The sequence below is a fragment of the Ixodes scapularis genome, unplaced genomic scaffold (genome assembly GCF_016920785.2).
Source record: "Ixodes scapularis isolate PalLabHiFi unplaced genomic scaffold, ASM1692078v2 PGA_scaffold6__148_contigs__length_123643588, whole genome shotgun sequence".
Lineage (NCBI taxonomy): Eukaryota > Metazoa > Arthropoda > Arachnida > Ixodida > Ixodidae > Ixodes > Ixodes scapularis.
In genome coordinates, this window is record NW_024609881.1 from 9,710,046 (window position 1) to 9,734,857 (window position 24,812).

General features: G+C 44.7%; 1 protein-coding gene and 1 long non-coding RNA gene across 2 annotated transcripts; one reads left to right on the forward strand and one right to left on the reverse strand.

The window, feature by feature from the left end:
- Positions 1-2,541: 2,541 nt before the first annotated feature.
- On the reverse strand, positions 2,542-3,458 carry LOC121838362. Its single transcript, XM_042294560.1, has 2 exons — positions 3,135-3,458; positions 2,542-2,799 (listed from the first exon to the last, which is right to left on the reverse strand). Exons 1-2 carry the CDS (start codon positions 3,456-3,458, stop codon positions 2,542-2,544), a joined length of 582 nt encoding a protein of 193 aa, XP_042150494.1.
- Positions 3,459-4,275: 817 nt separating this feature from the next.
- On the forward strand, positions 4,276-18,882 carry LOC121838429. Its single transcript, XR_006078504.1, has 3 exons — positions 4,276-4,296; positions 17,331-17,444; positions 18,694-18,882. It is a non-coding gene; the product is annotated as an uncharacterized LOC121838429 (long non-coding RNA).
- The last annotated feature ends 5,930 nt before the right edge of the window (positions 18,883-24,812 follow it).

Genomic DNA, 24,812 nt, shown 5'->3' on the forward strand with positions numbered 1-24,812 from the left:
CGGCTGCACTGGTCGAAAACACCTTCACTCCGGAATCTGGACTGAATCGTCAGTCGGATTTAATTAGTTTACTTACTGCGCAATACGCATCTTTTTTTTTTTTGTACTTGATAGCATGCGCAGCAACTTTCGATTCGAATCCCGTATGACTGTTGAAGTGGTGCTTGCCCATAGCTCTGATTGCGCAAAAAGGTAGACAAATCACGACGCTTTGACACGACGCGAAGAACAAAAGAAAACCTCCCCAGAGCGTACAGTGGCGTTCAGAAACCTGAGTGCACGTGCGAGCCGAGCCTGCTGAATCCCCATTCCTCGCGCTTGGCACGGAAGCTGACATATCCTTAATCTTTTCTCAATGTCTTCCGGCCGCAACATAAACGCATCCCGACGGTGCGGCCGACCACGATCGAGGTCGGCAGCCATTGTGTTGTACGGTGATAGGGATGAGTGGAGAGCAATTATTGGGGATGCGGAGACTTGCCGCTACGTGCTCGGGCGGTGGCTAGCGCCATCTAGCGATATATATTAGAAACTTTCATGCATTACAGTCGGTGCGCCTCAAAAATAAGGGGGTGCATTGCATACACGAATAATTTCTCTAATTTTTTTAAATATTTTGTCCTAAATATGGGGGTGCGGCCCTTACACGCAATTATACGGTAATTAGAGCGTTGGTTAAAACAAGAAAATGTAAACGCACATTTGTCGTGTGTACCTTGGTGCCGTTCAAAAATGCACGGAGCACGAACCAACTGCAGTTTACTCCGGTGTTCTCCAGATAGATGTCCGCTGATGCCACGGACAGCGAAGGGCAGAGTACTAAGTCGCTCTATGGCCCCACTCACGAATTTCACTCTCCCCTCAAGCCCAGAATATCAAATCTATGTTAAAGTCACTGGCTATCCAGTGACTTTAGTCTACGTCAGCCACCATCATGTTTTATTTTTAAAAATATCTGCTTGAGATAGGACGCGTCCTGCTGAGGTAAAAACAGGAAGAAGAATAAAAAAAGACTATTACCATTTTCGAAGTGCTCGCAAAAAGCTGACTCTCAAAAAGGGTGACTGAGATGCAGGTAACCTGGCTGGAATTCACAAATAAAGTGGGCCAACCCTAGAAGTTGTACTACAAAAGAGTAAGCAGCTTTTAAAACAGGATCATTAAGGTGAAAGAAACAGAAAAAAATACTTTCCATTTTCTAAGAGAAGATGAGAAGTGCGCAGCAACGAACGAGGGTGCTTGTAGCGATAACACCTTCACATATTACATCTCTTTTAGTAGATTTTAGGGTAGACAGAGTGTTGTCTCATGTTGTGACATTAAAAAAATGGTCGAGGACATTGTTAATTCTTGTCTGTGCACTTACCGCCTCAAGCTTCTCGGAGAGGCAAACAATCCCTTGGTGTCCTCGTCTCCCCGTATTTGATCACAAAGAAAAACAAAAGAACAAAAAAAAGTGGATGTAACTTGCCCCCCCCTCCTTCCTTTTTTTATGTAGAAATGCCCATTTAGATTTTTTGAAATTGTTAGTGTCTAAAAAAATAGATTCAGGGGCTTGGTGTTGCAAAAAAAAACAACTTTGTGGAACTGAAGAGAGTGTTAAGCCTCTCTTTGTGCTGGTCGTTTCGCGGGACACTGTCACTGCCGCTCGACTTTGCCAAAAAAAAAAATTTTAAAATAAGGGGGGCATTGATTTTGAAAAAAAAAGTAACGGATTGCAAGGAATCCGTGAAAAATATAATAGAATTACTTTAAAATTACTCTAGAAAATATGTAATTCCGTTTCTAAATCACTCATAAATGTAAGGGATTACAAGTAATTTCATTACTTGTAACGGATTACGTACAAGTCTGCCTGCATGTATTTACCCAGCTTGTTTCCAAAACTAGCTAGCTGTTCATAGTCTGTACTGCGGGTTTTAATATTCACAAGGCGGAGCATGGGGAGGAATTGGTCCCCCAAAATTGTGTCTATATAACATTGTGTCTATAATGATGAGACATGACTGCATCACATGTTGAAATTCCTTTACTTGTAACTTTAAGGAAAACTTTTGATCTGACCCGCCATAGTTGGAACAGTCACACGCCAATTAGAAAATGTCATATCTAACAGTCTCCAGAAATATTGTTTTTTTTTTCGTTTGGAATAATGAGGTATCCAGCCCCCAGGAAGTATTCAGATTCAGATTTTAACTTTTCAAGACTATGATTTTCTTGTGACAAAAGAAAAAAGAACAATTATGAGGAGACAGGAAGGCTTTCCAAAGCGGGAAGATTTATAAAGTGTGATTGCAAATCAATATAAAAAATGTATAAAATTTTTTTTCTAGGATTTTCACTTTTCAACTCTCGGGACTCCCCTTAATAGTGCCATTTGCATTTGAGTGCTTCTGTGAACTGAATTTCAAAGCACAGCATAATATTAAACTGTGCAGCTGTGGCAAAACTGCATTAATGACTACTCTTTTGCCAAACTAAGTTGTTATTCTGGTTGTCCTTTCCATATACATATGGTCTTTTTTTCTAGGTGATGGAGCCTCATTGTTGGCCAATGACATCTGGTTCGGATGCTGTTCCTGCAGCTATGTAACCAGAGATCAACGTGCAATTGTGAGCCACCTGGCTGCCCATGGTGATGAACAATCCAAGTGCCAGCATCTTCCCATTTCTGGCTCTAAGTCCCAAGTGCTCAGCAGCGCTCAAAAGTCCAAGAGTGAAAAGCCATTTAAGTGCAAGCTTTGCTCCCAGGAGTTTGCTTATAATTCCCTTCTGACCTGTCATAATCAAACACACACACTGGTGAAAAGCCGTTTAAGTGCATGAAATGCCCCAAAGCATTTGCTCAAAGTAAAAATTTGATCTACCACACTGGAACACATACAGGTGAAAAGCCATTTAAGTGCAAGCTGTGCCCGAAAGCCTTTTCTCACAATTATTCTCTGCAAAGCCATAATCGAACGCACACAGGTGAAAAGCCATTTAAGTGTAGGCAGTGTCCCCAACCCTTTGCTGAAAATTCCACTCTGAGAAATCATAATCGAAGGCACGCTGGTGAAAAGCCATTCAAGTGCAAGTGGTGCCCTCAAGCCTTTGCTAGGAATTCCCATCTTAGAAGCCATAATCATTTGCACAGTGGTGAAAAGCCATTTAAGTGCATGCAGTGCCCCAAAGCATTTGCTCTGAATTCCTATCTGCAAAGCCATAATCGAATTCACACTGGTGAAAAACCATTTAAGTGCAAGCAGTGCCCCAAAGCCTTTACACAACACTCTTCTCTGACAAAGCATGCTCGAACACACACTGGTGAAAAGCCATTCGAGTGCAAGCTTTGCCCCCAAACCTTTTCTCAGAGTAGCATTTTGATCTACCACAACCGAACACACACAGGTGAAAAGCCATTTAAGTGCAAGCAGTGCCCCAAAGCCTTTGCTCGAAATTCCTATCTGACAAGGCATAATCGACTGCACACTGGTGAAAAGCCATTTAGTGCAAGCAATGCCCCAAAGCCTTTGCTCGAAATTCCTATCTGACAAGGCATAATCGAATGCACACCGGTGAAAAGCCATTTAAGTGAAAGCAGTGCCCCCAAGCCTTTGCTGAGAGTAGCAATCTGATCTACCACAGCTGAGCACACACAAGTGAAAAGCCGTTGAAGTGCAAGCAGTGCCCCCAAGCCTTTTCTCAAGATTATTCTCTTCGAAGCCATAATCGAACACACACGTGAAAAACCATTTAAGTGCAAGCAGTGTCCCCTAGCCTAGAGTCACTGTATGGGTTCCCAGAGTAACGAAACTCCGAAGGTTCATTCTAGAACCGCGGCGCGGTGCTGAACCGAAATTATGGCGCCGCCATCTTGGGTCTATGCGTCAATGGGGTTATGAAAGCAATAGTGACATGCATTGGAGCGTGTTGACAGAGCTGGTTCATTTCACGATACGGGGAATGAACCAGCTGTAATCGGCACTCGCCTCACAAAGCTTGCTTGCAGTGGGCTCAAAATATTTTCGTTTTACTATGGCCAGCCAAGCCTTCTTCCTCCGTCTTGAAGTTGCGTTCTTTGCAAACGGGATCCGGAAGAGTCGCCTTCCATCCTCCGACCTGCTGCTGCATCCAAAAGCGCAAAAGCAGGCATTGTGCCATTAAGTACACAACCTCCTTGCTTTTGACGTTGGTAACCGCATGGAAAAGACGGCGCATAAATAAGCGTTCGATGAGCAGCAGAGCGTTTGTGTGTGCAGTTGTTTGCTGGACCCAAGATGGTGGCGATTAGAGCTGCTTGAAGCGCTGATGGAGGTGAGTCTGGCGGTGCTTGTGTCACGTGATCGCTACCGTCCAATGATGTTCGCCAAGCCAAAACATGATCGGCTAGAGTGAATATGTTGTCGGCAAAACGCAAAAAGAAAAGAAATGCGTTACTTGGGAACCCATTCAGTGACTCTACCTTAGCCTTTGCTCGAAATTTCTCTCTGCAAAGCGATAATCAAACACACACAGGTGAAAAGCCATTTAAGTGCAATTAGTGCCCCCAATCCTTTTCTCATAATACCAGTCTGATCCGCCATTATCGAAAAAAGTGTTTAAAGGGAAACGAGGGTCATTAACTCTTTTTATTTTTCATTTATCGTGCTGAAGTTTAGTATACTGGTGTATTTCTCAGTGGTGATTTCAAATGTGCAATTAGTTTTCATATAGACCGTTTTATTGTGGGTAGCGCCATTTTGAGAGCGAGAGAGAAAAGGGGAAAGGGCTACCGTTGCTTTCCCCCTTTTTGATTGTGTAGAAAGAGTGAAAGTCCCGGATAAGAGGCTTGGCCGGCTTTGGGCGTCTGCAGTGCCCCAACTTCGTTCGCGCTTTCTTCTACGTTTCAAACTCCCAAACTTAATTAGAGCCATGGTCTTCGATGGCGACAGTCCCCCGGTCATCGGGACACCGTTGCTGGGTGATAGGGTGCACAAATAACTACAGAAAGCGTCATATACTGTCTGAGGACCTATGTAGCTTGCATGGAATCCGGCAAGGCAAGTACGGCTGGAATGTTTTTAATCTCCATTGCTTTCCGCATGAGTGGAAATGATGAACCATTTATACATTTTTGCTTGCAATGGGCCTATTTCAACGTAGCCGCTTTTAGTTGTAATCAACAAGCGATAAACGAAACGAGAACCTCAATTAAATTTGAAAACGCCCGGAGCTGCTACATATCGTCTTGCTGTGCTGTTTTTATCTTCGTGTCCCTGTTCTTATATTTCCTTGTGAATGAACGACGAAGACGCTCTAGATGTACTTTTATCGAACCGCAGAAAGCCTCGAAGCAGCCACGAATATTTTACTGTTTGATGCAATATTTTGGGTACTCACCTCCAATTTTTATAGCTGGCACGTTCGCTGCCGCTGTTCCCTCCGTCGCCACACTGGCGGATGCCATGACTCAAACAAAGAAACGTGCACACTGGGCTCGAAAACGCAGATTGCAACACACGAGACGTTCCCTGCAGCGACTATCAGGCGCCTCAAAGCGCCTTAGTCAACGGAAACAACCCACCAGCGGCACTCCAAAGAGCGCTTTTGCCGGCTTTTTAATATTGCGCAGGAGATCGCGATTAAAAAAAGGAAATTAATAGAACCACGTTTTCAACAATTTTCAGCCTCACCCGGCGGCGGATATGAGCCTTCAACTAAGTGTTGTAGATGATAAAATCGAGTCAGTCACCACTGCAAATTATCACTATTAAGATAAATTCAGTTACGAAATTTTACAAGCTGAAACAGCAGTTACCATGAAAAAACTCGCACGCACATTGCGAGCGTACCCTATATTCATCGGCAGTACAGCGTTCGGTGCGCGCTCCATTCACGAAATGTTCCGAGCGAAGTCGACAGGATGGCGTTGAGGAAACGCCTTTTCGGTTTACGGACGCAATCCACTGCCACCAGAGACAGGGGTCATGTGGAAAGCGATGGAGCTCAAAGACATTGCAGCCGCTCTCGCCTTGCCGGATTCCTTGCAAGCTACATATGTCCTCGGACAGTATTCTATGCTTTCTGTTTTTATTCGTGCACCCTGTGACACAGCAATGGTGTCCCGACGACCGGGGGACTGTTTCCATCGAAGCCTCTGGCTCTAATTAAGTTTGCGAGTTTAAAACAGAAAAGAAAGCGCGAACGAAGTTCGGGCACAGGAGACACCCAACACCGGCGAAGCCTCTCATCCGGGAATTTCACTCTTTCTACACAATCAGAAAGGGGGAAAGCGCCGGTAGCCCTTTCCCCTTCTCTCTCTCGCCCTCTTTCAGTAAAACGGTCTATAGCTTTACTAGATCCTGAGTTATCAATAAATTTGTAATTTCAATTAGGTGTCATTACTGGTCGTTAGTGTAAGATTCTTCAAAATATATCAGAATTTCTTATAGAATTGCTTTCACTAAGACATGCTTTGTGTGGTGAGGCTATTTTTGTTGCTTTATATGTCATACAATAATTTCAATTATTAGTCTCAGTCTTAATTAGTCTCTAACGACCCATGAGGAGACCTTGGTTGAAATTTTATAATTGCATATTTGAAATCACCAGTGAGAGTACACTAGTATACTAAATTTCAGCATGATAAATGAAAAATGAAAAAAAAAAGTTAGACTCTTGTCCCTTCTTAAAAACCTTACAAGTGCAAACAATGCCCCAAATGCACACATGCAAGATGCCTGCGGTTGACATGTAAGTTTAGCTTGCCCCATGTGTAATCATTTAGCTCGTGCAAAACTTTATGCCTTTTCAATCAAAGTATGCATATACCTGAGTGCAAGATAGGTCCCGATTGCCTTTGCTCAGATTAATAGTGAAGCTCACCGCACTAAAGCGCTTTTGCATATAAACCTCACAAATTGCAGGAGCATTCCAGGCCATTTTCTAAACCTCATCGAGCACATGCTAATGCATTAGGTTAACAAACCTTAAGGGCATTTGCGATTAGCCTGCAGCAGGTAGGCCTTTCAAATGCCAGCAATATCCAAGAAGTTTCTATCATTATTCCAGCTTGGTTGGCTACACAGCTATACTGTATGGCATTGCTGTCCAGCCTTTTGCCCGAATGCCATCATTTGTCATCACACAAGTGTATTGGTGCGTAGGAAATGATCTTTCCCTAGCTGTAATCTAGAGGCTGGGTCAATAAATAGGAGGTTGTGCTTAATGAATTTCAGAGCAGCTACTCTGTGTTCTGCATCTGACTCTACATTGGGTCATGGTCTAGCTCTTGTTCCAAACTTGAACTTGCTCGAGGTGTGCTTATTGAGGCGAGGTCTAATGTGTTTGTAAAAATGTTTTTATTGTTTTCTTTTGATTCTACTCTTACCTATGCGGAAGATATAATCGTGCCAAAAGTTAATGTGTCACCAGAATTCAATCTTCCTTATTAAAAAAAAAAAAAGAAAGGTTGGCAGTTTCAACTTTAACACTCTTGTTTTTTTCAGCTGCTGCAGATTAGAGTACTGAAGTAACAGCTGGTCCGCACACTTGTGACTGCTTATGACCAAAGAAGCCTGTTTTTATGCCTCTTGTGAGGGCTTACAACTTTATGCACTGCTGTGCAGCCGGTCGTAAGCAGTCAGAAGTCTTGAAAACCGGTCTTGTTTCAGTCGGTCGTTGTCAAACGCAAGTGTGTAAATAGGCCTAAAGTAGTGTGAAGTAACTTTTTTCAAGATTTTCATTTTGACACCCTGTAGAGTGCTAAGACTTCATTTTAGCAGTTACCTCGGTGGGGAACCAATTGCAGAGTCTGTGTATACAAAGCAGCACTTGCTGCTGCTGGTTGGGACGCTGCTAGTTGAATTCTTTGCACTGCCCAGCAGGTTTTGCTATAAATTGGCACTCTATCCGTTTAATGCCCCTTTGGGACTGCATTGACAAAAGTTTTGGAAAATTTGGAATTAACATGCTCATACTCAGTATTTTTGCCTTCCCTTTTTGCTCTGGCATCTTCACAGTCATGTATTTTATGACACCTGCTTTCAGATCTTACTTTCCTTTGTGTTAGGTGTTTGCCATATTTTCTTGCTCCGTGTTCATTTTCCCGGCAGTTGTTTTCGTGTTGCCTGGCCGTGTGCATCAGAATTTTCAAACTTCAGGTGTCATTGTTTGCTGGAAAATACTTTTTGCTTTTTTTTGTGTAATTCAGGATAGTGTTTTTTTTTTTTTTTTGCTTCTCTGATGGTTAACATTCTTACATTTTTTTAAAAGAATGAAAAGGGTCGGTCAAGCTAAAGCCTGGAACAGATGAGCGGTGAAACTAAATGCCGCGCGCCGTTCGCCACTGTCCGCTAGGCGTGCCACAGACGCACCACACGGCTTTGTCTTAAGGTCCCTATATACTGAAAGGTAACGCAATTCCTCCTCTCCCCGCATTCTCCTCCTTTCGATCGAGGGCAATCCTCTTTGTCCTCCTTCTGCGCCATGCCCCCTGCCAGCATGTTTGTGCGAAATCCACAAGGCGCTTTTAGGCACTTTCCTGCTTGCCGTGCCATGCTTGTTAGCTTTTGCATATGGCAGACTAGAAAAAAAAAATTTTGGAATATAAAGACAGTTTTGTTTTTTAATGTGAAGAAACTAGCATCTGTGCATTTTTATTGGAGTTGAAAAGCACAGAAAGACGTCTCGATCGGCAAATGTAATAATGCGAGCAGAGTTGGAATTGCTCGGGTGCAAAGAAGCATTCTCCAGCTCCTCTGATTGCTGATGATTTAATACAAAAAATGCCTGTGTAGTCTTGAGTATTTTTGGACGTCGGCATGCACTGCGAAAAATATACCGTATTTACTCGCGTAATGAACACACTTTTTTCCCGATAAATTGACACATATTTGGGGGGTGCGTTCATTGCACGGGGTAAAATTTTTGCATTGCACACTTTGCACAAATGTCATTTTAGATGCTAAAACGACACGGCAGGGTACTGCGGCACGTCTCCACTGACGGAGGCGCACTCACTACTGATCGTGACCGCATCACAGTAACCATGCCCTTTAAATTGCAAACCTTTTTTAGGGCGCCTTTGGCGTGCCTTTTGCCGAACGAAAACGCCCAACCAAGCTCACGAAGAACGACGCGATCATTCTTAGGCTTAACCACTGTCACGATTTCACTGTCCGAAAGCGGACCACAGACCATGGCGTGTGGGTTGACATCGATGCATCCGATGGGTGAAGGGTGTCGGGGGCTGGGCAATTCCTCGACCCCAGCTTCGCTAGGTGCGCGCGCCGCTCGGTTGCACTGTTGATCACTTCCACAACTACACGCTTACAGCCATTGTCAGAGCGGCTTAGCTTGGACTGGCTTGACTCGGCCCGGCCGCTTGGCGACAAAAGAAGATTGGATTGGTGGCTAGCTGGGGTTGGACGCAGTTTGAGACTCGCGGAGCTGAAAATTGGTGGTGCATTCATTACGCGAGGGAAAAAAAGTCCAAATATTGATGCTTGTTATGGGGGGTGCATTCATTATGAGAGTGCATTCATTATGCGAATAAATACGGTATTGCGTTCACCCATTTATTGCATCAAGAGCTGAGAGCAGGCACACAATAAAATGCAGCTCTCCCGGCGTGTATATAGAGTTTTGAAGGCACGGACTGCATTGCTATAGCAGGGGCTCGTGCCGTCGCTTTGAGCATGCATTGGGCACACGCCCACAAGGCTCGCAATCCTTAGCGTACGCTCTACTAAAGGTTTTTAGTATCTTGAACGAAGTGCATTTGCAGACTTGGCATCAATCGAGTTAGGCAAAAAAAGACACCACAACGCGTGCAAAACCAGAACTTTTTGCTAATTTTTAGCATTACTGATTGTCTTGCCGAATCAGCAGCTTGGTTTAATTTGTACACATTTTATAAACGTTGAATACTATCTGCAACTGTGCGCATGTGCATGGAGGAATATGCGACGTCTGCTATTCACGCGCCTCTTGCATATTCGCGACTCCAGCAAAACGGTCGCCACCAAGCGGGAAAACCGGGAACCAGCCAGACGAGGTCGCTTTGCGCCCCTCCACGTCTCTGGTGGCTTTCGCGGACACGTGTTGTCGGCGTGGTGGCGAACATTGTAATTTGACGAGGGTCCGAAAATTTTTTGAAGTTTGCCTGAGTGTTCATTAGTGTGGTGAAGCCTCAGTAGATTGTTTCCTTCCATCACGTGTTTGAAAGCCCGTTTACTCCACAACACACGGTCGCATGCTTTCGATTTCTTGAATGGGGAGGAATCACGGAAAAACGTTCCGATTTCTTGTCTGTCTCGAATCACATTCAAAGTGACGACTACTTGGTAACTGATAAGTGGTTTCTTTATAAGGATGTAGAACAGTGGACTGAGGACGACAGACGAGGTGTTTCACTGGGGGAACACCAATGATGCAGTCAAGTGAATGGGAAGGTTCGATAGCTGCTTTTCTTGAGTTTGGTTGTGTTCAATTAGCTTCAAGTTTGAGCCACCCACGCCGGTCGGTGTGTTGGCTATTCATCTTGGCTGCATTTCGCCGAAAAAGCCTCTGAACCACACTGAAGGAGTTGGGCTGATTTCGCAATTACTTCATTCAGGAAAACCTGCTCACTGCATACAATTTATGAGGGAAATTATCTGCTTTCAAAAGGTGGGGGACGCGTCTCGCAAAGTTAGAAGCTGTCACGGCATTATGATCTATCGCGCCTCCAATATTTATATTATACCCCCGTCGAGGTCAGCAAGAATATACGTCTACATTGCTCAGGTAGACCGGCCATAAAAAATACTAATTTTCTCCGTTCAGGATTCAAAGTCAAGTTCAAGGGTAGAGAGGTTCTGCGCGAATCTCCGACGAAGACTCTCTTCAGTTTGTCCGCATTCGTCTCTGTGCTACCGGCTAGAACCATTTGACTGAGTTGAAGTAGTGTTTCTCTGTCTGTCAAATATACTTTTATTCAGCAGTTCACTTAATAGCTAGTCAAATAAGTTCATATTTCAACCCGAAGAATATACTAATATCGCTTTAGTGGGACATAGTATATACTATACAGTTAAACCTCGATGTAACGAAGTCGGTAAAATTCGCAATTTACTTCGTTACATTGAAACTTCGCTAAATCAAAATTTGACTTTAGCATGCAAAAAAAAAAAAAAAAATTCCGAAACATTTTACGGGTATGAAAACTCACCGAAAATGGCATTTATTTAGGGGCAAAGTAGTCCGCGAGTTTTGCTTGCGCCTTGTTCGACAGTAGCAGCGGCGTCATACGGCGTTCGAGCGCCCAGAGCGCTTGCACGGCATCTTGCTGCTCATGCGACGCGGTGTACCTCCTCAGTACGTCCATTGCGTCGATCACTTCCCGAGTGCTCGTGATCTCGGCGGTTTCTTCAGGATGGCGTCGAAAACGTTTGCTTTCTCATCCAAAGAAAGAACTTTACGTTCCCCTATGGCAGCAAGCACGAGAGTGAACCGGCCGGTTGAAAAATAAAGCTGTTTAGGCGGTGCCAATGTTTCCAACCTACACAGCACTCTTGCCCGCACAGTTTACTTGCCCCCTTGCGCCCACAGTGTGCTTGCGCCTAGGGATGCCGCGAACTTTTTTCGAATCGAAGTTTCGATGATCGAATCAAGCGGTTCGAAAGGTTCGAAAGATTTGGATTTTTCGAATTGTCTATATCGTAAAATTCGACGGAGGTCGAATTTTCGAACTTATTAAGCTAAGAAGTTCGACGCTTTTCGAACCGTCGAACTTATTACGCTAAAAAATTCGATCTTTTTCGAACTTTCGAACTTATTGCGCTGCAAGGTTCGATGCTTGACGAACTTTCGAACTTGACTGACCAAAAAATCGATGAATTTCGAACTTTCGAATTCTGAAAAGTCAGAAGGTCGACGAACTTCGAACTTTTAGGGTAAAAGTTCGACGTTCGTCGAACTTCGAAAGACCGGCGGACGGTTTCATTTGATTTCAAGTAGTGGGGTACATTCGTAATTTTTTTTTTCTCGAACTTTTACACACGGTGCTGCGTCCCTTACGAAAGACAATGTCGTTTATTTCAATGTTCTGGCACGCTTAGGTTTAAAGAAATAAATCCCCGAAGGGGCAAGGAAGGACGACGGGTTTTTGACGATTATCGTTTGTGCCAGATTTGAAGCACGCTGCAGCCGGAGCTATTTATGGTAGATATTATACTTTTTTTAAGAATGATCTATGGATAGCCTAGTTAAGTGCCTTCTTAAGATGTGATTATTGTTATTCAACGTGAGTTTCGAAGAAATGTCCAAACATGTATCTGCATGCAATTATGTCCTAAACTTGATATTTATTTTCGTCTAAGTTGTTTGAGGTATCGCATTTAAATTAACACCACAGACAGTACATATCGTTGCCATCTGCAGAATACAAAATATATTTATTGTTTTTTCACGTTAAGGAACAAATTAACTCATGGGAGAAGATTTCTAATAGTGTTCAAGTACAGCACGTCATTAAAAGAAAACCTTTTTTTTTTCGGTTCACGATTTTGGGACGTGTTTCTTTTAGCCTGTACACATTTTGGTAAAAGAAACTTGTTTCGAAGTTCTGCACCTCTGAATACGCAAGAATACAACACTTCCGGCGAATTCTTGATAGTTTTTTTTTCTCCAGCTTTCTATCCCCGCATTTATTTATTTATTTATTGTTTTTTTTTTTTTTTTTTTACTATTGGCGCAGGTATTTAGGTCGAAAAGACATAGCTTTGAACTTCCGAACCACTAAGCATGTGACGAGTAGTGCCTTCTGACAACGAGTTTCTAACAATGACCATCTACGCAATCTTTTATGCAGTGAAGAGCGACAGTAGCTATACATATGCATAAATAATTTCAGATTAAAATAAGCTCGACCACGCCCTCTTTCCCCGTATTGTTTTCTTTAACAGGAAATATCTGGAAGGGAAGAAAGGAACTGAAGGCCCCCCCCCTCCCCCCCGCTACCCTGTTACCCCCCGTTTTTCCTCTTCCGACGCCACTTGTATGGTAGAACGCTCCTCGACCTCGAGTTGTGTCGGCTTTTTGCGAGGCGATTCCTCCGTCTCAGAAAATAAACCTCCAGGACAATTACAAACTTAACTTACTATATGCGAGCGTCACTCGGGCGCCGTTCGATCGGATTACTACCAGCGTGCAAGGGGTGGCGAGGTTGTTTGCCAGGTCGCTTCAAGGTTTTTCTGAGCCTCAACCTCCTGCTCGTCCCTGGCCGTTTCGAACTGGATGAGTCTCGTAAAACAGTGTGTTCGTGTGATCACTACTGCGTGATGCAGGTTAAAGACCCCCCACCCCGGGCTGGCGGTCACAATTACTGATCCATGGTCACACGTCACTCTGCACTGGCAAATATTCCAATTCCAGCACATCCGGGACACTCGTCGTCTCATTTAATTGCCTGACCAACTTCGAAGAATCTAGATATCACACCCTAACTTTTCTAAACTTGATTTTGTGAAAACCAGTGAGTCGTGAAAACGTTATTTGAAACAAACTGTGGAGGAACTTGAAAACCGGACTTCGAACTTTGAAAACTTGGACAAGAAAAGAATTCGAACCTTCAAAGTTTTTTTTGTTTTTTTTTCGAATTTAGCGTTAAAAGAGAATCGAAACCTTCGAACTTTTCGAACTTTATGCAGAAAGGAATTCGAAATCTTTGAAATGTTCGAACTTCATGTATATAAAAATTCGAAGCGTTCGAAATTTTCGAATTTTATTTCCAGAGAATTTCGAAATCTTCGAATTTATCGAACCTGAAGAAAAAAATATATTCGAAATATTCGAATTCGAAATTTTAGAAACCGTGAAAGCTTGGAACTTTTCGAATTCGAAACTCCACGGTGATTGAAAGTTGCAAATTTTTCGAATTCGAACCTCGGTCGGTACGAAAATATCGAAATTTTTCGATCTCGAACCTCAGTTCGCTTCGCAAATATCGAAACCTTTCGAAATCGAACTTGGGGTGGTTCGCGACATCCCTAGTATAGACCACTTACAACGTAACCGCTTAGAGTGCAGGACCGGGTATAACGCGGCTTTTTTAAACCACCGGTTCGCCTCCCATAGAACTCCATGTAATTAAATGCCGCTTAAAATGCAGGCGCGCGAAGGGAAATACCGGTTATAGTGCGGTTTTTGAAACAGCCCGCCGACCGGCGCAGCGAGCACGCTTCCCTGTGCGACACTAGATAACGGCACTAGCCGCAAGCGGCACTCGCGGGGCAAGGAGGTTGCTCGAAGAAGCGGGGAGAAGCGAAGAGAGAAGCTTCAGTCGCCTTAGCGACAGAAGGAAGCACGCACGTGTCGTTCACGTGCGTGCGTCCCTCCGCTGCGTTGGAAACAACTGCAACGACAAACCAATCGCAGGTCGAGCAGAGGCAAAGCTATGGTAGAGGTGTTCGCGCGCGTTGCATGCCGGTCGCGGGGCAGCTTCTTCTATCCGCAAACATGGCGTCGGTTGTGATCGTCGACGTAGACGGCGTGGTGGAAGCTCATCGTTCCGCGTAAAAGCGCTATCCTTGACTGTGAATTTTCATTGTGTGTCGCTATGATAACCCAACACGTACCAGAAGGGAAGATCCACATACTCGTGCGGCGATGTCGTGGCGGCACTCTCAAGACGGCAGAAACGCCCGTGTCGTTGTGTTTGTTTACTTCGACTACAATGGTGCTTTCTAAGCATTTGTGTTTTCGAACATCACCCGGATTTCTTATTTGGAGCATTTCATGCCTGTGCTCAAGTTGAAGGTATTACTGGCGCGTACCGTATAAAGGATGCGAATTTTCACGCATTTTCATCACCGGAGAAAAGTGATTAGGGTTAGCAATCCTGAACGCTCGCAACGTCCGTCCACAACCCGCGACGCCGTTAAAAGGCTGCGCCAGGCAAAAGTCGCTCATTTCTTTCAAAATGTGTGACACACTTGAGAGAGAAGTGGACTAGTCTGGTGAAATAAAGAGTTTCCTCAAACTAAGCTTTATTTTTCATCTAACATAAAATAAATTATTTTACAAAGGTAAGTTGTCTCATGGCAAGTATTTTGGCCTGAAGAATCAGTGTTTTGGTTATAGCGCGGTACCGCTTATAGTGCGGATTTTCGCGACTCCCGCGACATACGTTATATGCGGCCTACACATGTAGACGCATTATTTATGTGCAAGGCCTTCGCGTCTGCTTTCCCACAGGGTACACACACAGCCAATCGTCGCGTTGCACATAAATAACGTACGAATAACTAGGCCGAGAACTCGATTCTCCATAAAAAATGCAATCTTCTCAGGTGGTTTCCTTACATGGAGACGTCATCCCTGTCTCGTAAATCGCTGGAATCATGCTGTCGATCGCGGTGATTGACAATGCGCAGAAAAGCGGACCTTCAGGTTTTCTACATAAACAGTGGGCTATTATTCGAGTAAATATGGTACTCTGAGCACTGCCCCATCAGCCCTCAAATTTTACGACCGACTAGCCGCACGTGAGTATTTCAGCCCCCCTGCGGTGCACCATTGACAGTGCAGAGATGTCTCGATTCAAATCCTAGCCTGAAACGTTGCCCATGCCGTTCTTTGGGCAAAACATAAATTTCCCGAAATAATGCCGTAAGGTTGCTCCCCGCTGTTGAGACCCCAAACTGCAAGGTTGAAAGACATCTGTAACAAAAGGTGAAAGAGGTAACAGAAAAGTTTTTGTTTCATACGCAACCACAAGCCTGTTTGCACAGCCTAGGTTATGTACAATGCGCAACACTGCTAGCTCGAACACGACGTCGGCGCTTTCCTTTAATTTTTCTCTGACAGACTGTTGGTAAGCACCAAATTGTAGCGCTTAGGTAGCTTCCCTGAATGTGTGCTTTCACCACATGAGTAGTTCTTGTGGCAGCCGTTCAGTTCTTAGACAAAAATGGTAAAAACTGGAGGATGCTCGTTTGCACTAACAGTGTCGTGTTGTGTGGTTCCCATCTGCGTGCTGCTGCAGTTCTTGGATCCGATTGCTGTTCTCTTACCATTGATTTTGGTTCAGATAATGATGCTTTTACATGTATAAAAATGACAGCGAATGAAGGAAAATTTCTTGGGACGCCGGGAGATTCCGACTTTTTTTTGCTCATACTTGTTCTTGGTTCGGGCCATGCGTTATTTGTGCCATACGTCAATACAACCCTTCATCACATACAAATTTCCACTTTTCTTCTCTTTTATGCCCCGACTCGTATCCACAGAGCCCTACCGTTTTGGGTGAGCGTTCCGAAAGAACGCCCACCCAAAATGGAGAGATAAATGGTGAAAAACGTGGGGTGGGCTATCTTTGGGGATGCCACAGCAAAACTTTATCAAAAAACCGCCTACAAAGCATGTGACGCAGGAACTGATACCACAGATCGTGGACACCGCAAATCCGCGTTTCACTATGCGGTAAACACGCGGGAATTCGCTACAAACACCTGTGTCACGGGAAAGGATACCACAGCAGATTCGCGTTTAACAGTGCGAAGGACCCGCGGAAATCTGCCAAGAACTCGCATCTCACGGGAATGAATAGCGCAGATCGCGGATGCAGCAGATGCAAGTTTTATGGTGCAATAAACACGCGGGGCCCCGCTACAAACACGCCTGTAAGGGAACCGATATCGCGCGGGCAGATCGCGGACAAAAAGACGGGAATCCACTACAAACTCGTATGTTGCGGGAAGAAATACCGCAGATTGCAAACGCATCAGAATCGTATTTCACGATGCAATATACACGCGGGACCAACTTGGTAGAATCTCGCGTAGAATGGATCGCACACGCAGATCACGGACAAAAATGCGGGAATCCACAAAAAAGTTTATGTCACGGGTACGGATACCGCAAATTGTGGATGCAGCAGATTCGCGTCTCACAGTGCAACATACACGTGGGAACAACGCGCGTGTTACGAGAGCCGATATCGCATGCGCAGATTGCGGACAAAAACGCGGGAATCCACTAAATATTTTATGTCACGGGAACAGATACTGTGGATTGTGGATGCAGCAGATTCGCATCTCACAGTGCAACGTACACGTGGGAACAACTCGCGTGTTATGGGAGCCGATATCGCGTGCGCAGATCGCGGAGAAAAACGCGGGAATTCACTTTTACTCGCTTGTCAGACGTGCCGGTACAGCAAATTGCGTGGTTGATGCGATTCCCGTCGGGCATTGCATGACGTCCGATGGAAACCGGGGGGTGGGCGATGTTTTGGAATTTTTATGTTACAGTACAGATATTTACCCAGAAAAACGTTCTCTCGGAGCTTTACGGTATGTCTTTTTTTTTGTCTTTTAAATGTGCAGCCGGCTAGCGTCGGCCGAAGCCTCGGCTTGGCTCGGAGCCGGACTCGGAGCCGCAGCCGCCGCCTTGGCTGGGGTGCTGCTAGTGCGTCTGCTTCGAACCACTTCGCGAGACAGGTAAGCCTCGTTCGAAATCAAACTCTGATGATGGGCGTGATAACTAATTACTTTTTCGGGCTTGGAATGTGTGGCTTTAGTTAAATGGCTGTATAGGGAACTTCACAAGACCGGCAGAAATTTTCATTGTAAAAGTCGCTCGTTTGTAAAGCGGAGTGGAAAGCATACGAAATAAATTGGTAGTCGTTGCGTAGTGGTGCAAATGCGTGGCATAGGGGCTCTTTCCACGCAATTTAATTGGTTTTGCTTAGATCTTGGCATCGGGGGGGGGGGGGGGGGGGGGAAGTTGCAGCGTACGTAATGAAAAACCTGCGTATCATACTGCAGACCTTTAGACTGGCAGAAGTGCTCGGATATAGTCGGGTACTTTGTCCTCACCTCCGACCAAGAAACATCTTGACTGGTCTTACGTCGAACCACTGAAAAACAGGCGTGTCGCAATGTTCGATCCTGTTCTTAATAGGAAACTCTTCCGCGTAACAATCTACCGTAAAATACGGGGGGTGGATCACACCACTTTCGCTGAAAACGGGGTTAATCTAGACATGGGCGCTTGTCCAGTCAATTCGGGCGCCTAATGTATAATTTTCAAAATTTCCAAGTTTGGAAAATGTTAATAGTGGGCGCCTGAACAAAGTGGGCACTTCCACAGTAGTTTACGATAATCTTGGGTTGTTTAGAACGCTTAGAGAACGTAGACTGAGCTAGGATCATAAATAAACAATCTCCAAAACCGCTTTAGTGCCCCTTTAAGGCTATTCGATTTCTCTAACGCTTTTCTAACGTGAAACATTCTTTGGCTAGCTGCTCCAGATTTTGTGAAGCTGCATTTCATGAAGCCGTGGGCTGTGGGGACCTAAGTTTCCATGCTAGATTTAGTGGGAAAATGGATGTTATGTGACCTCATTGTCAATTCAGTTTCCCTGCTGAATTTAGTGGGGAAAATTATGTCACTTGACTTCATGTTATGTGGCTTATACACAAATTCAGTTTCCTCGCTAAACTTAGCGGAAAAATTGATGTCATGTGGGGGAGGGAGCGAAAACACCTGAAGGAACAGCTTGAGAAGTAATGCCTGGAGGTTGCTGGCACTAAACCAAAAACGTTACTCGTAGCAACACAATTGGAAAGCAATTTGCGGCATTATTTTTTTTTTACTAGTGCGAACAATAGCCGAGTTTCCCGACCAGGAATCTCTAACACAATGTCGATGCAGACAGGAGTGAACGTGCGTGTGTGCGGTTTGCAGGTAGCGAGAGGACCCAACCACTGCCAGTGCTGTCGTCTTCGCCAGTCCTGCCCTCCTTCCCGCCCTCCCTCTTACCGCGAGGCCAAGTCTGAAGGGTCCTGGCCAGACCCCCCTATCCCCCGAGCACCGGCACAACGACCGTTCCGGGGATGTGCTGCTGTCACATAAAGTCGAGTTTCTAGCGTTTTTCATCTAGCGCATTCAACCGTCTCTTTATTCGACACGACGACTGCTGCAATCGCCGCAGATTGATTCGGTGCTGGAGCTTCCAAGCCATCATAGTCGTCATGCGGTGACGGAGGCTTCGGTCTGTCGTGAGAGTGGATTCGATGGTACTTGGCTTTGTGCTGAACCGAGGTTGTTTGCACTAACGGGTGTCCTGGCGTTGTATGCCCACTCCAAGAGACGGGAAGGCGTCAACAAAGTGAGCGAGATGTCTCTGTCTTCTACAGTCCACACTAGGGTGAGACGGAGTTAGCTCGCCTGTATGCCATTCAGCATGCCAATGGTAGTGGTTCTAAGGGTACTCTAAGACTCTTTAAAGGCTGGTCTGCATTAGCGTTTGGGTGTGACCGGACCCGCTTATGGCCGCCTACGGCGACGGAACAACACTGGCGCCATTCATCGGGCAACCCTGCAACACTTCCAATCCGCATACGTTTCGGAAATTTTTACGCATTATTCTTTCGCCGTGGGTTTGAAATACTTTCGACAATGTTACTAGTAGGATTCTGTGTTGTCTGAGGCTGTTTCTCGTGGAATTCGGAGCGGAATTTTCCGAGTTCATTTTTCGCCGAAAATTCTGGGTCTGAGTTAATTCCGGGCAGATTTCAGATTCTCTCAAATTCAGAGTTTATTTCTACTGTTGACCCAATTTTTCAAGATTTAAAAACAAAATAAACAAAGTCCGGATTCATACATACGCTAAATTTGCAACAATTCTCCTGTGGCAGATGATAATACTGCAGCTGCATTTGACGTTGGTGTCCATTGCCATTGGAAATACTATCCCACAACAAATATTGTGAAAAAGTGCTGCCTCAGTGACAGTTCATACTTTGAAATAACTAATTTCCTGGAAGTTTGTCACTGGAAAGCATGAATGCTTGAGCTACCTTCCCGCTCCATTTATATCTAAGGGTTCGTAGCTTTCGCTGTCATAAAAACACTACCTTTCTTCCTCTAAGAAGTGAAAATAGTATGGTTCAAACTGAAAACTTAAACAATGGCTTTGGCAGTGACCAAGTGGTACCATGGACCATTGTCCTGGACAAACATTGACAAGCTGAAACATAAATCCTCTTTTGTCAGTGTCCAAGATTTCAAAAGAAAATTAAAGTGATCACTCTTCAGGACCACTGATCTTGTGCTCTTATACAATCTATTTGAAAAACAGTCTTTTTTTTAATTAAAATGTGATCTATTTTGCCGTTGTGACCTTAAAATTCGAGGTTTCTCGGGAAATCCAAATTGACTGAAATTTTACTGGCAAACGTTCGGATCTATTTGAGTTTATCCAAAAACATGAAACCTTAGTTATAAGTAGACTTCTGTTTTTCCGGATAAGTCCGCTAAAATTTGAAAAACACTTGCTGCTAAAACTTCCTTACATTGGAATTATAAAAAAAAAACTCAGAATTTCGAGGTCACGATGGGCAAAAGAAACAAAAAAAGACGGTTCTCTACAAACAAGTTCGGTCAGAGCAGAGGTTCAGCAGTCATCAGGAGAAGCCTCATGAGGTTCCTTCAAAATCTCGTAGTATTGACCAAAGAAGGTTCACCGTTTATGCCGTCTGTTCATTCACGACAACAGGGCATTGTAATTCTGGGCAACGACACAAATCACTGTTTTGGTTTCCTGGTTGATCTTGGAGGAAGGTAGAGTTCCGATTTGATAACCGTGAAAGCTATGAACGCTTAAATCAGGGAGAAGTGATACAATAGGATGAAAAGAAAACAAGCTTTCAAACGCCTACACCAAGGAGTTCGGTGGTTTTAATGTGTTTTCAAGTTTTGTCGTCGGACAGTTAGTATTACTAATGACAAAGGCACCAATGTCATGTACACGTGCATTGGTGGTTGATATGTGTTTCTATTTTCGATCTCGGAAAATTTGGAAACGTAGCAAAAATAAATTTCCCGCTTTGGAGAACTTAGAATCTAACAAAAATTAGCTCCGATATACTCGGAATATTCGGCAAAAAATAAACTCCGAAAAACGCTCTTAGAATTTCACGAAAAATGAGTTCCGAAAACACGGAATTATAAGTTACCTTTTCTCATAGATAGCGTGTAAGCTCACGATAATTCAAACTCGGATATTTCATACTTTTAGATATTCTAAATAAATTTTTCAAAATTTGGTTGTCCCACTACGTTTCTGATGCGAATGACGTTTTCGTGCAATTTCTGCTTTTCGTTCTCGTAGTCCTGTTGAGCATGTTTCTTACCGACCAGTGGTGGACTGCGGAGAAGCGGCAGCCGGAAAGCTAGTCTTTGTGAGTGTTGCTTCCCCGCAGTGGACCGGCGCTCGGCAACAAGCACGCTCAACTGGGCTAATAGTCCATAATAGACAACTTTTTCGCTGGTGAACAAACTCAATTTTGTTTTGAGGTGCCATGTGCCGTGCCATCTAAACAGCTCACGATAGACACCATTCCTGAGGGACAAATAAACGTATACATTTCACCAATGTTTCATAAGTGTCATACCTGCTTATGGTTAGTAGTAGGCCTGTGTAGAAAAAATAGTGAAGTATCTGCTTTGTATGTGTAGCCATCGGTATAACAAAGTGAAATTTTACCTCTCATCATGCTTAGATAAATTCGTTATAATCCAAACAAAATTTTTGGCTTCCTGGAGTTTCAATTAATGAGAGTACTGTAGGTTTGTGCTTACTGTGAAACATTGAACGATTTGAAATATACCTTTATCAAGGAAAAAAAATACTGTTGCAATATGGCACGGCATGACAAGAAAAGAAATATTGAAATGTTTTACTGAGGGCTGTTTTTGCCAGATAGAAGACTATGGATCTCAGCCACTCGAGTCCTTTGGAATCGCCTGTAGGATTTCTCTCATGCTTGTCCCTCTTTCGCCTTGTCTAGTGGGTCCGCGGTTGCAAGTATTTCCTACCTCTTTTTTCTGAAACATTTACAGTCCCATAGGAGACGATGTACGTCGTAAATTCTAGATCTTGTCTAATTTCTCTCGCGTCTCCCATTTCTAGACGGAGTTGCAGGGTTATGCTCTGCCCGTCCTTGCCCTTCTCGAGTGAACTTTTGACACCTCCAGAGTCCAGGAGGAACCGAGCGATTGTTCATCAAGATGTCTGTTTCATAGTTGCTTCTTTAGTTGCCTTTTGGCCTTAATGATGGCTGCTGGGTTGTATTCATTACAGTTGCCGACCGATTTTTCGGACTTGGAGGGGGGGGGGGGGGGGGGCCCGAAATTGTCCAAATAATCAGGTGGTCCAAAAAATCGATTTCAGCCAAAATATAAAATTTCTCTGCATGTTGGCCACTTTCCACTTGATGTCAATTTTAAGTTCTCGTGCAACTTCCGCTTTATGTTTTTCACTTTGATCACGGTGCTGCACTTTGTTGGCGCCTTCGTTGGCATTAACAGCGAAGTTGAAGTTGGCACTATTTGGAGACAACGGTTAGTCCACCAAGCTCACTTCAATACTAAGCCTATCAGCAAAAAACCTTCATGCTCAAAGACCACAAAAATGGCAGACGGCCTCTCTTCTCACGGTTGCACTCGAAAAACACGGACCACCAGAGGAACTGGAAAAATGGGCAGATGGCAGCCATGGCGCAGTGTTGGCGCGTCGAGCGCACTTTCGGTCTAGGGCTGCGGGCGGAAGCCGCCATGGGGCAGGTGCATTTCTGTGTTACTTTGGAAGAAACCGGACAAAAACCTGCCTTCTCGTCAAAACGCCGCAACTGGGGCTTTACCAAAAGAGTCGGGAAAGGTTTGGAGGTCAGTTTTCATGCGTTTTTTTGCCCGCTCGGTTCATCCGAGAACGTGAACAGGGGCCATCAAGAAGGAAAAACAGACGCCATCGAACCACGATTACTTGGGCGGAAAGCACTTTGGATTGAATTCACGGATACTTGTGGTCGTCAGATTTATTTGTTTTGTTCCAACATGAAAGCGGGAAAAACGTCAAGTTGCATGGACCACCGGTGGACTGCGTTCAGTGCGTCATCACGTTCAAACAGCCGCCTCATCGTTTGAGCTGTCGTCTGCTCTCTCAAATGTTTCTGCGTGTCGTCTGCCGGTTCAAACGACAGCGGCCCGTAGACCAAACGTTGACCCGGTAATTGCGATAAGAAGTGCAGTCCCCAAAAGACGTTTAAGTTTAAAAGTTCCTTCGGGTAAGTAGGCTCGGTGTAAACAGTAGATATAAGGAAATGTTGATAATTGTTGCCAGTGGCCATCACCGACTTGTTATGCCTGATTCGCTCGGTTTGATTCTGCTTGCGATTTTCAGTATCGACGTCGGCATCTCACCTACGGTTCAGGCTTTTGCAGCCCGAGCGACTTCATGACTGAAAATAGCGAGCAGAACCTCACCATGTGAATCAGGCTTTAGCATCCATTCTGCAGCGTCCACGCAGAATGAATCGCCGCATGTTACATTATTCACGCCAAGTTTTGCGGTGTAACGAGCCTCGTTAATTTCGCTGAAGCCACTCAAGTAGTCAGACATTGCCAGGAAGACGTAGAATCAACACTTCCAACACGAAAAAAAGCGCGGGGACTCGCACCGACGCCAACATCCCATTCCAATGGTTTCTTTATGGGCGACGGCGAGCCTCTTGCCCACATCCCCATCGCGCATGCGCAGCGTCGGTGGCGTTCGCTAGTGGCGCTCCGGTTTGTTTGCAGACATGAGTTGGTGTATACCCTCATGCAATCAAGTTTGGTGTGACATGTTGCGCCATCTAGTTCTAAATATTTGCAACACTGGGAAGGCCCTTTAGCCAGCCTGCTTGCTCGTGGGGCTGCTCACGCATTGATTTGAAGGTGTTGATTCGTGCGTTTTTGGTCTTTTATTCTTAACATTGCTATCGGATATCGCAGAACAAACACCGAAGCTGTAGGCACTGTTGCTTACCGGACTGTCGCAACCTCGGAAGCTTAGCAGGCGTGAAGCTCCACAGGTTCCTGCTTAGGCCGTGGAAAGTACAACGCCGTCGGAGATTAATAAATGCCGTAAAACATGTAAAATAAGCATTCTGTTCACATTGCCTGAGTTGTGCGCTATTTGACTCAATATTTGGAATTAATGCGCTCGAAGCCCGGCGTTGTCTTTGGATCCGATGCAATGACTCTAGAGTCGGATCAGTCCTTTGACACTCTCCCTGCTCTCTGCTCCGCGGCCACGTGTCGATTGAACGACGTTTTGTGGGCGTTTGAGCGTAGTTACCGAAAACCGAAGTGAGCATTTTTTTCCGCGATTGCAGAACGGACCGTCGTTTGCACCTTTAGCATGATCGCGTAGCTGCCCAAGACTTGCTCTATGTCGACCCGTGTCTATGCGGTTCTAACTTTGTCCCCACTGTGAGAAAATGGTCTACTCGGGAAACAATTAAAAAAAAAGGTACTTACCCCATGAGAAAAGGTTATCCATGCAGCGTTTATTTCTGTTTTAGGTAAAAGTGAACAGCGTATTCAATCATTGAGAACGAGCATCAGCTTGCGACGAGTAACTGCGTATGACATTGTCCAAACTACAGCCAGAATGCACGAAAAACATGTCTTCGACACCATAATCATTTTCAACACTGATGGGACTGTAAACAAGCTGATCATCAAAATGAGGTCAGCTATTCATGCAGGAAGACTTCACTTGGAAAAAAAGGGTGGGTAAGGGTGAGAGGGAGGGGGGGCACTTTTAGTTCCGCTTTTGTAGAGGAGGGAAACTTGTCGAAGTCTTCGCTTTTGCAGTGGTGAAACAGCTGTGCCATTTGCGCCAAAGTGCGCTAGAACGAAAACCCTGCTACGTGCTGCTCCAAAGGTTGTATTTATGCACAATTTGAGCCATGTCTGTGCCAAAAGGGAGCTGTTCTCAAAAAGGGAACTAAAACTGTCTGGCACGTGGCATTCTT

Excerpts from the sequence above, each read along its gene's own strand:
- LOC121838362 (XM_042294560.1), bottom strand. The coding sequence starts at position 3,458 with ATGCCTTGTCAGATAGGAATTTCGAGCAAAGGCTTTGGGGCACTGCTT. Across the intron at positions 2,800-3,134 it reads TTAAATGGCTTTTCACCACT|TGTGTGTGTTTGATTATGAC; the intron begins GTGCAAATGATT and ends GCTTTTCACCAG.